Raw genomic sequence first — 14,534 nt, 5'->3', positions numbered from 1 at the left:
TACAACCAATAATTGACCGGTTCAATAGGGACACCTCCCACTGGCAATCACTCCCACTATCACTAATGGGCAGAGCGGCGCTATTCAAAATGTTGACCCTCCCCAGACTGTTGTATGTACTTCAAAATGCCCCCCTTCCCATCCCCCGAGACACCTTCGCACTCATAGACAGACGCCTTCGCACTCTGCTGTGGGGAGGGAAACAACCCAGGATCGCCCTTGAAACGCTACAGCGATCAGTGTGGGAGGGAGGCATCGGTCTGCCATGCATACGCACCTATTACCTTGCAGCCCAGATTGGGGTGGTAAACGACTGGATACACGCAGAGCCCACACTCCCCCACATCCGCCTTGAAATAGAAAGCATGACCCCACTAACCCCACTACAGATTCTGTACGCCACCCACGACCAACCTCCGTTGTTACCCAAAATGACACGCCACATTAGCCGGGCCTGGCGGGACGCGCACAAATTAATAGGCTGGAAAGGTAAACCGACACTATCCCAACCCCTATGGCACAACGCACTCCTCCCGGAAATTGTTAAGATGGGCCCCTTCGGCCACTGGTGCGTGAAAGGGATACATACACTAGCGCATGTGATACAGGACGGCCACCTCCTTGACTTTGAGACCATGCAGGAGCGATTCGACCTTGCTCCCATGGACCGGTTTCGACATGCGCAACTGGCCCACGCCATCCGCACACAATTCCCTGATACGACAACTATACCCCCCTATACTCCCATTGAGACCAACATCCTTTCGCAACACATTGTCACCAAGGTCACTTCCACGCTCTATCAAGCTCTCAACTCCTTTGGGGCGACGCAGCTAGATGGGCTCAAGGAAAAATGGGAAAAGGACATAGGTCTAATGGAACCAGAAGACTGGGTAGAGGCATTGATGTCCCCTAGAGAAATAGGCATAGACTCCAAGCTCAGGCTTATACAACTGAGGATCCTCCACCGCACATACTATTCACGCACTGACATGGCCAAATGGGGGGGACTGGAAGACGGGACATGCCTCAGGTGCAAAACAGAACCCGCCACATTTTACCATATGTTATGGGACTGCCGAGTCTTACAGGTCTTCTGGGAGAGCTGTATCAACAAGATCGCAGACACCCTGGCGACAACAATCCCCAGGGACCCCAAAATGATACTGCTGGGAATCCGAGGTGAAGTGGACCTATCGAAATATGAGAAAATATTTCTGACACTGGCATTGGGGGCAAGCAAAAGATTGATCGCGGCTAGCTGGGGCTCTGCCGACCCTCTATCCGTGAACCACTGGAGCAATGAGCTGGACAGATGCGCGGCCGTGGAGCGCCGGATTTATAATGCACGGGGTTGCCCCCGCAAATTCGGGAAAATATGGGGTAATTGGTTGGACGCTAACTGAAATCTGTCGTTGAAAACAGACATGTACAGTTGTTAACATTGGTTACCTGCCCTATCCCACACATGCCTGATGGTTCCTGACCCGACTGGGTTTCTTTTGCCTTTTGAAAACTGCCTTGCTACCATGATCTGATGTATACCTTTGATTCATGTTTGTCTTGTTGTTTATGTTCCTAAAACGTAATAAACAGAATTATTAAAAAAAAAAAAAGAATGAATAAGTGGAAAAAGACTCAACTCATTCAGGATTAAAGAATAAGGTCCAGAGGTCCAACAAAAAGTGCTGGGGGTCTCACTAGGAGAGGGGAGTAAAGGATAACAATTATAAACCTCCCTAACAGTCTCTCAGAAACCTCCCTCAGGGCTGTTCAGAAAAAATCCATCTCAACACCCTCACAATCAATGGCAGTCACCACATTGAAACTTCACAGTTTTTCTCAGGCTCTGTGTTTGATGTGTAGTCCAAGTCAAGGCCTAAGACTCGTTTTCCCATTAATCTTATCCAAGCAGATCAAATTCTGACCCAGCAACAAGTGCGCAGCCAGGAAATGGCATTGTAAGACATTAAAACCTGCAGGACAGGTTTCTTTGACTACCTGACAACAATCAGTTTAGGTGAGGAAAACCCACTGCATATTGCAATTTGTTGTGCACTCACCGAAACACAGCCACCCAGATTTGGCTGTAGTACACTGCTCTGGGTTTTAAAGCAGAGCCATGCTCGGAGTAGAACGAGTAGCTCAACTATAATTTTGTAGACTGCCACCAACCTAGTGGTGCACATAAAGAACAATAGCGGGTACATGTATCTTGATTTAGGCTCTCTCAAGGGCACATCAATATTGTTTGCCTCCCTGGTGAGGCCTCAGAGTTTGCTTTGGTTAGTGAAAAGGTGAGAAACCAATCAGAAAAAATGGAAAACTTCACAATGGATCACAGGATTGGATTTTCAACCTAAAGAAAACATACATTTGGAAAGGTTAGTGGAGAATTATTGTGATGTGGACGAGAGTTTAGATTGCATGGCAGAATGTCAATGGGGCAGTCACTGAGGTTCTACTCTTGGGTAGGCTAGAAGACTGAGCACGACATGAAAACTATTAAGCAGCTGTAATGGAGGTGTCCTGCAGATTTGTCTACCGATTCGCAAACATCTCATTTCGTGCAGCCTAGTTTGCAGTTTTTGGCATCATCAAATTGGTTGAATTTTGTTATGATTTATCTGTAGTCTTGATTTCTTGATTTCTAAGGTGAAAAGTCAGCTTCTTGCACCAGGGCAGCACCATGTTTTGTTACTAAGCACTTTTATTTTATGAGAATACGATTTAAAGTGTATATACATTCTGTTTTCTTTGATCATCAGGAACAAGAATCTATGAAGATTGTAGGAATCAAGTATGAAGTTGGACCACCAACGCTTTGCTGCTTGAAGCTTGCGTTTCTAGATCCTATCTCAGGAAAATTGAGTGGCGGAGCGTTTTCTGTTAAGTAAGTAATTTATTTATAATGTACAATATGCAGTTGTCTCCTGACCGGATTATCTGTTCATCAGCATTTACTTAAAATATTTGAAATTCCAACATCTCCACCGCCATATAGATCACATAGTTTTGGAATATGCACCTTTAGGAAAGGGAGCTGAAAACGAAAACTGAACAAAAACGGTTAAGCATGTTATGACGAATCAGGCGATGTTGTCACTACTTTTCCGGGGAAAATCTCCCCTCATGTGGCCAGGGTGAGGCAGCCGCTATCTGATCATCACCCTGGGCTCGGCTATATGAGGAAGGATCACATAAGAGGAGATGACCCTTATGGAAATGGGGTAGACTCTCCAGATGAGACAAGGCATCACCATGAGTTTCACCACCTCTTCCTCCCTCCCTCTTCGCTTATGACCAAGAATGCTCCAACTGCTATTCAAATACACTTCCTCCAACCTTCCTCTTCCTCATCTCTAAAAAGTACTGGCACAAGGAAGTAGATGACCTGCCCTCATGAAGATTACCTTGTAAGTACTGGCGCGAGGGAGAAATACAGAGTAATTAAGTTTATTTATTTATTGTTTTCTTGCTAGGTGCTTAAAAAATAAGAACATACTGTTTGAAAGCACCTACAGGGCAAGGAGGGAACAAGGGTGGGAAATACATTACAACACAATATTTAAGAGCAGTGGGGGAAAAGAGGGAGAAGGACAAACCTACTATGCCTTGTGAGTATTCCGGAAGTGCAAGTCCAGCAAGGAAGAGGGAAGAGGGGGCAAGTGCTGCGGAGTTTGAGCTCATGGTTAAGCCACAGATGAAGTGCTAGGAATGTTGAGTGCTACACGGACTGGGGCCGCAGGAGGTGTAAGTGTGAACGTCCAGAGCGGAGGGTGTGCAGATGCAAGTGCTGTGGATAGACAGGAGCTGGGCAGAATTGGTGTGGGAGGTCAGGGCCCTGAGGATGCATAAGAGCCCAGGACACTGATTCAGCAACTCTGGGATTAGCAGATGAGAAAGAAGGGAAGGAGGAGGAAAAGAGGAAGGCCATAAGGAGCTTCCAAAATTTGATAAGATCCTGCTCAAGGCGCAGGGGGATGCTATTCCAAAGTAGGGAGCCCTCTTAGGAGAGTTAACGACCCCCTGCCCAGGAACCACTCTAAGCATTATAGTTTACCTCCAGGAACCACTCTATGCATTATAGTGGTTGCCAGTTTCCTATTGGTTCCCTCCCTGTAGAAATAGAGGAAGGAAACCAAGAAGTGTCAGCCACTCCCTGGAGGAGTCGGGAGCCAGTAGGACATGCTGCTGATGCTGGAGGGGAGGCTCTGAAACAGAAAGCAGGAGTATCCTTGAAGGACCAACAGGAGGGGTCCTTACCTACTTGGGAGCTCCAGGAAAGACTGAACAGCCACCCAGCCCAGAAGGCAAGCTGGGGCCCTGGGTTCATTGCAAGAGGCAGACTCATGGAGAGTCAGTCCCTCGCCAGTGGAATTGCAAGGAAGCTGCTGACCAGGGATGCATGCTACTTGCAGTGGTGGGGTCCCTTCGGGCGGTGCACTGCCACCAAGGGTCTGGGTCCCACCATTACCCAGGGGGAAGCCTGGTAGGAAGAGAAGTAGGGTGGAGTGCTGCCGGCAATGGTCTGGGACCCAAAGTTCACCCTGGGGAAACCTGGGAGCAAGGGAAGCAAGGCGGAGTGCCGCCAACCAGGGTCTGGGACCCACCATTACAGAGGGGAAGCCTGGGACCAAGGGAATCGGGGTAGAAAGCCGCCACCTACCCGGGGAAGACCGGGACAGATGAAAGCAAGGGTCTGGGATCCACAACTACCTCTGGAAGCAAAACCATCAGAAAATAGTCATAGGTGCTCCTCTGCGAGAACAGAAATGACTAAATGACCTGTTCTTTGAGAAGGTACCCACTCGAGCGTCCGCTGCCACACCTTCGCTCACTGTACCTTTCACAGAAGGGAAATATTCATTTGCATATCAGTCTTTCTCCTGCCCACATGGGCAATCCCGCACCGAAATGCTATGGCAATGCTCTACTGGACAAGAGTACCAACAGCAACCCCAGACACGTGTTTCAGCCTTGTTGGGCCTCATCAGTGAGGTGGCGCTTTGCTTCTCTGAGCACAGTGAGAAAGGGGTCCACGTCTGGATGACCAAGTCCCTTAAACAATCAAAAAATAGTCATAGGCGCAAGAACAAGCACAGCTAAATTCTATGACAAATTTAGATATAAGTTGTGGTAATATTTGGGGTATTAAACTTAGTGTGATTTCAAACAGGAGTTCATCTAGAGAATGTATTCTTTTAAATGTCTATTTCAATCCAGCAATGATTACCCAGGGGCACTTCCTGAAGAGCATTTCAGATATTTTGGAGAAATATTTCCTGCAGATGGGTTTGGGGGTTATACTGTGGGAGATCTCAACAGTGAGTGTCTTGATGAACCTCATTATGACATAAAATTGGGAAAAAAGGCTTCTGTGGCTCCAAGGGACAGAGGGAACATTATTAGAAGCACTCTTGATGAGTGGGGTATGGGAATCAAACAGGCGATATACCGGCACAATGCACATGGCGAAGTTCTGTTGCAAAGTCAACTTTAGACTATATATTTCTCTCTCACAACCTTTTTCTTAGGTGCAGAGATTTTAAGGTCACCCTCCCAAGAAGGTAGTGATCATTGCCAGGTTGTTTTGACATCGACCATAAACCCTATAAGTGACATTAGAAAGACTAAAAATATATGTTTGGAAATGAAGGCAAGAAATCATGCCATAATATGGAGACCATCTATATCTACAAAATTAAATCCTAAAATGAATAGACATTATGATGAAGAAAGTTTCTTGAGATGGCACCTTCTGGTTTTGTGTCGCTGCTTCAAAACTTGTTAAAGAGCCTGGTTCCAATAATGAAGTTTACTAATGGTTCTATTACTCACCCCCATTCCCATAAACTTGATCTTAGGGTTTTACATGGAAAAAAGAGAACTTGGAGCCAAGGTACAATTACTCAGGAAGCAAGGCCAGTGTCATGATTCCTGCCCCTCATGTCCCCAGCCCTCCAAGATGTCAGGCTGGTGCCAGGCCACCATCACCTACATGGCCCTCAAGGGCCTCTCCATCCCTCCAAAGACCCACTTGGAGTCAGACTTGGCGCTTGTGGCACTAGACTCACTCACTCCCATAGGATAACATTGGGGATTTGACTTGTAGTGCATTGATGGGGCAAAGATGGATGCCCCCACATATTTCGGTTCCCAGAACTGCATGTGCAGTCTAGTCTTTTGGGTGAGGTTCAGCCCAGAGACACCTGGGATACCCAGAGACTATTTAAGCGACGCCCAGGCTGAGAAACATGCTTTGTGTTTTTTGCACCTGCAGCGTGACACTCGCCGTGTTCGGATCAGTCTCCAGTAGGCCTACATCTTTCTTCTGCGCTCAGCTCCTGCAAGAACAAGAACACTGTTGGGAACAGCCTTACCTTGCAGCGCTTCTGCCCATCATTCATCGCTCCATCTGTTCTGCGGGCATCTTCGGCAGTGTCATTCCCATCCCGGCACGCCGCTTCCTAAGGGAAAAGAACAGAAAAAAGTCATTAGTAAGCATTCAGCAAATCTTCACTTATTTTTGAAGACTGTACGAGCTTCAAACACTTACTGGAATCCCAGCCGCTCTGGGGGAACTCTGTCTCCGGAACTTTTCATCCATCTGCAAGAGGGAAAAGACACTCCAGGTTAGCGTGAAAACATCTAGAGGTGCCGCATACCACACGTACTCACTGCATTTCTTCTTCAAAACCGGCATCCACGCTGAAAACGTCGCGCCACCTAAAAGACACAGAAAAATAACTCAGTTCAATACAATACGAAAGGGTCGCATCGCGCATCGCGCTCTCACTCACCTTCAGCGCTACTCATCTCAGCAGCACGTCGCCATCTCCGGACGCTGGCCATCATCTAAGGAAGGAAAGGAACGAAGTTAGAGAACTGTGCAAAAGACTCATTATACTTACCTGTCGGACTCTTGGCAGTGAAATAACTAGGCAGCAACGAGCCCGCATCAATCAACGCGCCCCTGCACTGAAAGCAGGACGGAGAGCACACTTTCCAAGAAAACAAGGTGAGCTGTGGATCAAAGGGAAGGGTTGGACCCCGGGGAAGAAGGGGTTCAAGCACTCAGAGACAATGGGGAGTTAAACTCTACCAATCCTGTGTTTCAGGCCCAGTCTCCAGGGAAGGGTTCAAGGTCGTAAGAGGTCAGAACGGGCTGAGTGACGTCCCAGTGGATACCAGGTGAGCGTTACACATTGTGAGCATCTTTACTGAGTCCTTTGTACACCTTTCTTCAGTGGTGCTGCAAATGATGATGTCATCAACGTATTGCAGCACTGTGCTCTCCATCTCAATGTTTCCCAAATCCATTTGTATCACTCTGTTGAAGATGGATGGTGACTCGCAGTACCCTTGGGGTAACCTTGTGTGTTTCCACTTTGTGTTTCTGTCCGTGAAGCTTGTCAGGTCCTGTGAGTCAGGGTGCAGAGGTATCGAGAAAAATGCATTCTTGAGGTCAATCACAGTAAACTGTGATGCCTCTGCTGGTATCCCACATAGTTTGGTGGCTGGGTTGGCTGCTATAGGGTACTCTGCCTCTACAATGTAATTCAAAGGCCTAAGGCCCTGGATGAAACGCCAAGACCCCCCATTCGCCTTACGAACTGGGTACACAGCCGTGTTTCAAGGTGACTCTGATGGTACTAATATGCCACTGTTTATCAGGGCTGTTATTGTTTCATATATGCCCTCATCTGCCTCTTTTGATAGTGGGTATGGTTTCACCCTGGGTAGTATTGCTCCCTTTTTCAGTTTTATTTTCACTCCACCAATGCTCTTGATGCAGCCAACGTCATATGGACCAGTGGTCCACAGAGATGCTGCTAGTGCTGCCAAGTCTTCCTCATAAAATGGTACTGGTGTAGAGGCAGGTGCCTCTAGTGCCATTGCCATTTTTAGTGCCATTTGTTTGTATGTCACTTTCAACCAAACGTCAATGCTCATCATAAACACCATCTCTCCCTCTCCCTCTCCTTTATCGTCTGAGAAGAGCTCCTCATCAGATACCTGTGTGAGCCTGCACCCCTCAGCCAGTGCTATTACTGCTCTCCAGGCCCTCCCCTCCCTGTCTTGGGCATGAACTGCTATGTAGTCTGCAGTTGCGATAATGATCTCGATGCTCACCAAAATAATTTTCCCTTCAGTTTCATTTGCTGGTGTCTCTGGTCTGAACAAGTATGCTGCTGGCCTCCTCCAACTCTTGCCCTCAATTCCAGGCATCCATGCAATTGCCATGTCTGTGCCATATTGGAATACCGCTCCATCTACAGGCTCAGCCCGGGCCACTGTTTGGCCACAGTAAGCTTGCAGTATTTGTCGTGCTGTGAGCATGTTTATTCCTGGTGTAGAGCAGATTATGCCTTTCTCCGTGAAGGAGATTGTCATATTCAACCTTCTCATTATATCCCTCCCAAGTATGTTAACTTGTGACTGCTTCGAGTGCAGAAGCGGAAGAGATATGTCATGGTCTCCTATAGATAAAGAGATGTGATCAGTAATGGGAACCAACCCTCGAGCCCCAGAGAATCCTTGAATGTGCATGGCCTCGCCTGACATTTTAAATTGACCCTCCCTTATGCAGAACTTAGTTGCCCCGGTCCCAACAAGGAAGGAACATTTTTTGTCACCTACCGCTACATGTATGCGTGGTTCCACCGCACTATTAGGCGTTACCGACAGGATGGGGCACATCAAAGACATCTGTGGGCTGTCCTTTTGTGGATATAGTGACTGACCGCTCCCTGTGTAAGGGTTGTGCCCCAATATTGTCACCTTCCCCAGTTGTGTTTGCTGTGGTGGTGTACCAGTTATTGATACTGCATTGTCCTGTATCTGCGTGAGCTACTGTGCCGGTTGTACTTGATGTTGTTGTGTTGCTGTGGCGATGGGTATATCTGTACCTGTTGTTGTGGTGCTGTGTACTGTTGCACCTGTTGCTGTGGTTGTTGCATTGACGCTTGTTGTTGTGGGGGGCACGGTTGTGTTCCTTGTTGTTGGTAAACTTGTTGCTCCCCCATATGCCCTTGTTGTCCCGGTACCCCCCAGGCAGGTGTGGTGGGCCTCATCCTACATGTGCGTGACATGTGTCCCACCATCCCACAAATCCAACATATTGGTGGTTTTCTGGTCTGCCATGGGAAGCTCCTCGTGTTGTCCTGGTACCCTTGCTGCCCGTTTGAGAAGTAGCCCCGGAATCCTCCCCCTTGTTGTTGTGCATGCTGGCCATAGCCCGTCCCCCTATAGTTGTTACAGTATCCATTTCCCATTGGCATATATCCTGCATGTGCTTGTGCTGTGTATAGTGGGGGCGGGGGCATCTGTTGTGTTATTATTTGTGCTGGCTGCTGTATTTGTGCTACATGTTGTTGTGTCGTGTCTTGCGCAACTATGACCTGAGTAGGTGCTGATGTTGCTACTACGGGAGTTGTCAATAGTGCTCCTTCCATGGCATATTTGGATAACTTCTTCTGTACTAGTTTTGCCTCCTCTGCCTTCCTATCCTCCTCCTTTTGTTTCTTCTTGTTCTGCCACATTCTGCAGTGGTGTACTATAGTTAACTGTATTTCTGGCCACCCCTTAACTTCCATCCCCACTATTTTCTTCAACTGTCTTTGTACTGGTTCAGGGAGACCTTGTATCAATATATGGTAAAGGATTGCTAGTGTTTTATCCCACGGCTCCCGAGTTTCCAAGCGCCACTTCTCCTGAATCTCCTGGATGTAATCAACAGGATCCTCATTCTCACGCATTTTGTGTGAGGTAATCGCTCCTATGTCTGACGTGTCTGGGTACTGGACCCTCAAAGCCTGCCACAGCGCGTGCCTGCAATTGCCAAATGGCGCCCCATCATGTGACGTATCTGTTATTGTGACCCCTGGGAAGCCTGCCCTTTTCCAGATGTCATCTGCAGCATCCCCCAGTGTTGATATTAGGAGCCCTTTCACATCCCCCACTGCTAGTTTTTGTCCTGCAGTGTGTTTCTCCATCTCATATATCCATTTCCCTGCTCCTCCACTTAGAGATGGGAGTCTGCATTTTATGTTCTCCTTATCGGCATGCTTCCAGGGGACATATTGTAGTCTGGCCCCTCCTGTCTCCAGAAGTGGCATTAAGTTGTGCCCCCTCATTTCCCCTAATGCTCGTGAGGTTAAATCAGTGTATTCATCTTCTTCCTCTGTGTCATGTGATCCTGTTATTATATCAAGGTTACAGTTTTTCGATCTGTCGTCTCCGTCATCCTTTCTTCCTCTTATGTTGTCCTCGTTTTTTGACTGCGGGCGTGCTCGCCTGTTCTTCCTGTCTGCATCCAGGGAGATCTCGAAGTCTGTCAACATATGGAGTATGCGCAGGGGTGGGTGTCTGTGGGCGTGGTGTCGGTGGGCGAGGTTGGCGTGATGTTGGTGTTCCTGGTTGTGGTGTTTTCCCTGCTACCTCTCTTACCTGCTCTTCGCTTGTCTTTTCCCGCATGCCCAAGGTGACTCGCAGTTCACACGCGTGATGTACACTTTGTCTAGGCTCTCCCTATTGCCATCTCCTCCACTTCTTCCCAAGCATTCTTCCTCCTCGCTGCAGAACCCATCAAGAAAAGACAATCCCCAGTCCGTGCGTTTTCCCCCCACTGTAACCATCTTTAAATCTATTAAATTCGCTTCCTTGTGCTCACCTCTTTTAATAGTTGTCCCCTGTGTTGATATTTTAGGCACCTCTGAGTCTTGGCGAGTGTAAGTTCTTACTCTGTGCTCCATGCTCCTATCTACTTTCCCCTCTTCCTTCTTCCCCAGTACTTCACCACCTCTCTTTTTTCATAATTCTTCCATTACTTCAGTGTTCACCTTTGCCATTATCCTCTCGTCGTCTTCCCTTCTCCCCCATTTTGCCCCCCCTCTTTTCAATATGCTCTCTATTACTACCTTCTTCATACTTTCTGGTGCTTTCAGACAATATTTTCTTTTTCCACATCTCCATTTCCTTGTCCTTTTCCTCCTTCCTTTTCATTTCGCGTTGTTCCATACGTGACACCCTTTCTGCTATCGCTTTCATTCTTTCTGCTTCCTTCTTTTTCTCCTCCAGTCCCTCCCTCATCTTCTCCTGCTCGTCCTTACTCTCTTTTCTTTCCTTCTTTCTTCCCTGTGTTTCTTGCTCGATCTGTCTGTAAGGGATCACTCCGACAAGGCAGCTGATATAACCAAAATTCTAGTCTTTATTGACTTTTGAACAGCTTCAAAATATAGCAGGTTAAAGAAAAAAAAATAATAAAGAAATTAATCTTTTCAGTCAGGCTTCCAAGTACTCCTTCTTAGTGCCTGGGATGCAGTCCTTGAAAGCTTCCTTCTGGAATATAGACTAAATCTGGGCTTAGTCCTCGTAAGCCCAACGGTAAGAGGCTCCTTCTGCTTCGCTTTCCAGTTGGTTCTGCAAAGAAGTGGAAAATTCACCATTAGTCCTACATCTCTCTCTGGTTTGTATAGGAGCTGGTCACTTCTGGGCCAATCAGAGTCCTTTACCCAGCTATGCCTTGATAAACCCCCCCAAGCCCCGCCCCCTTCCTTCCTTGAGGCCGTTCGCCATGATGCACTCCACCCGTGTGCCATGAGGTAAGGATTCTGGTGTGTATTGGGGCTTTGTTGTTCCTTGTTTTGTTGAGTGTTACACTTGACTTTTAATTGTCTTTCTTGTGGCAATTCATATGGGTTCTCTGCCCTTCCCCGAGCCGTGGTTATGTGTCGGCGTGTCGTCTTGATAGCACCCAGACATTCCTTTCTCTGCCGCGTGCGGAGCCGCTGGTCACATTCCTCACAGGGGCTGCATGCCGACATCACTAAACCCGGGTGTCTCTCTTGTCGCAGCGCACAGGCCAGGCTCTGGCCGTCTCCCTCCTTGTTCGCCTGGGTCCTGACCACAGCCGCACTCTTGATCCCAATCGCCTCCCTCCTCTGTGCGCAATCACCTGTGCAGTCACCCGCAGCCGGCTCTGGTTCGAAATGGGAAGCGTGCGAGCCGCAGTCGGCACCCCACCATGTCTCCACCTCGGAGTCCACCTCCTCCTTCCTCACGGCCCCTTCCTCCGACTTCGAGCCATCACACTGTCTGATCAACTCGCTTCGTACTTCTCTCAGTTCAGCCAACCGTTTCTCCAACATTTCTTCCTCTACCTGTGACAGTCGGTCTTCCCCTATGTCACTCACCTCAGTCCTTGTCTGTGTGTTTTCCATGTCCTCCTCTTTCGCGCTCCTCACCGCTTCCTCTTCTTCCCCTGTTAGTGTACCTCGAAGATTTAGTAGTACCTGTGCTGCTATCCACTCATCTGGTACTACGCTTACCGCGTGCTCTCCACTTCTCCTCCCTCCCCCCGTGTTTGCCTGTGTTGGGTTTAACGCTAACGTGCCCGCCGCCGCCCCCTTCTGGTAGCTATCTGTAGGGGCATATGGTGGAGGGCTGTACGCGGGGTTTGAATACCCCTCGGCAGCTGTTAATTGTGGTCTGGCGGCTTCTCTTCATTCCGTTACTGGGTACAGTCCTCCTTCCTCCTTCTTTACTACTTTCGCCTGAGGCATATCCTCTGCCCCTTCCTTCTCCATCTTCACTTCTGATACTGTAACCGATCCTCCTTCCTCCTTGTCCATCTCTGTGCATGGTGTATTGCTGCTTGCCCAGCCCCCGCCCTCTCGCTCTTCCTTCACTTCTTTACATTCCTTCGTTTCCTTGCTCCCCTTTTCCTCTGTTTTCCCTTCCACAGTAAACATTCCCATTGCCCCTGGCCTGCCTCCCTGGAACATCTTCCACAAGTTAAACATCTCCATATAGTTAGCTCATTTCTTCCCCTTGTACGTGTTGTGTAAGTATGTCAACAACGAGTGTTGGGTGTATGAGTCGAAGCTGCCGTTAGGCGGCCATGACGTTAATATCTTGTTGTCTGTTCCTTGTGTCCACTCTATACTATATTTTATAATCTTCTCCTTGTAGGGCGATAGCGACGTGCAAATGTGCTGGAGTGGTGTTGTTAAAGCATTTCCCCTCACTCCAGATCCCGACCCATAATATGCCGCCATGGTGCAGTTTCCTTTGCCCAAAATCAATCTTTTTTACCTGGCCCCGTAAACTGGGGGACTTCCGACTGTCCGCTGAATAAATAATACAATGGCAAATATACAATTTCTCCTTCTCACTTTCCTCCCCCTTGATGTCGCTCGTATGGCCCCCTGCGGCTGTAGTGCACGAAGTCCCCTGCGGCTGCGTGCCCTGTGTTGCGTGCTTTTACAGCCACCCCACCTTTCTTTCTTCGTCACAACCTTTCCCTCCCCTGTTCCAACCCTTGCTTGGACGTGACCGGCATTCTCCGTGCACGGCCGTCTTGCCCTTTTTACCCTGCCCTTTCCCAGTTCCTGTCCCCAGGCCACCCCTCGTTTAACCCGAGATGGTCGTAGTGTCCTATAGAAGCCCTATGGGTGACATCGCCAACTTCTGCATACTAATACCGGTGAGAGAACTTTTATGAGATCAAAACAGAGTGCAATATTGGTAACACCCTCTTATCTTTTATATACCCCACAGCTGTTCTCTCACAATACCAATAGTGGAGAATGCACCAATCGATTAACTCATTACAATCGGACTGCGCACGCTGCGTCGCCTCGCGTGTGATACGCCCCCTCTCCAGGAGACTTAACCAGCCAATTGTCTTCCACACTCAGGACCAAAACTAGCTACCTCCTGCGGGAAAACGTCATCTACCTAACGAGCTTCAACACTCAATTAGTAGGAATCCTCATCTATTCATTGATCAAAAACGCCAATTCATAGGAAAGCCACACACCCCCTTTACAGGTGCCCACGATCTGGACAAATCAGTGCCTTCTAACAACCACATGTGGTGCCTTTTGGCTTCACTCACCTTGCCCTGTGACTCTGTAGAAGACGGACCTCGTGCCTCCCCCACTACTGCTCACTTTTCCGTCAACACTTATTAACCAAATCCTTTGCAACACACTATAAAACACCTCCCGCCACCCTTATTACAATTCCTCCCCCCTCCCACACAACATTACATTGCTTGTTGGGTGTGCCATACTCACCAACGCCTCTTGAGGTGAGGCCGCTCGACTGCGTGCACCCCTCCAGGCAGCTCACCACCTCCCCTCGTCTGGACCACGTTTGGACACTCGCCAACCGCGGGCGGGATACTTCTCAATCGGCTCCCGAAGGGGCCAATATCCGGATTGCGCTGTCCGGTCTTCTCGCAGTTCCGCGATGGTCCTGTAGTCCTCAAAAGGGGGCAACGGCAGAGGGGGCCGCGCTGCCGGGTCGCCTCACTGCAAGGGCCTTGGACTTGTGCTATCAATCCAATTGATCTCAGCAGTGCCTCCAACTTGTCGGGGTGATTCTGCCGGGGCCGGCAGAGCCGTCCGCGGACCTCCAGGCAGGGGAGGCCCCAACTCCTCCCGCGTTCCCAAAGGAGTATGAGGCACACACAAGTAGCAAGGCAGGTACTGCTGTTTATTATAATAACGGCAAGGATGGGTCTC

General features: G+C 48.7%; 1 protein-coding gene across 2 annotated transcripts in view; it reads left to right on the top strand.

Moving 5' to 3' along the window:
* The window catches only part of BRWD3 (bromodomain and WD repeat domain containing 3), a 1,632,068-nt gene that overhangs the window by 870,874 nt on the left and 746,660 nt on the right, over nucleotides 1–14,534 (top strand). For both annotated transcript variants that reach the window (XM_069612911.1, XM_069612910.1), the window contains exon 26: nucleotides 2,769–2,893. In XM_069612911.1, the coding sequence (XP_069469012.1) occupies nucleotides 2,769–2,893 (125 nt within the window). The remainder of the gene's footprint in view (nucleotides 1–2,768; nucleotides 2,894–14,534) is intronic.

The sequence above is a fragment of the Ambystoma mexicanum genome, chromosome 5p (assembly GCF_040938575.1).
Source record: "Ambystoma mexicanum isolate Mex_15411 chromosome 5p, UKY_AmexF1_1, whole genome shotgun sequence".
NCBI classification, from domain to species: domain Eukaryota; kingdom Metazoa; phylum Chordata; class Amphibia; order Caudata; family Ambystomatidae; genus Ambystoma; species Ambystoma mexicanum.
Note: the sequence above shows the minus strand (reverse complement) of the source record. Positions and strands in the feature narration are given on the sequence as shown.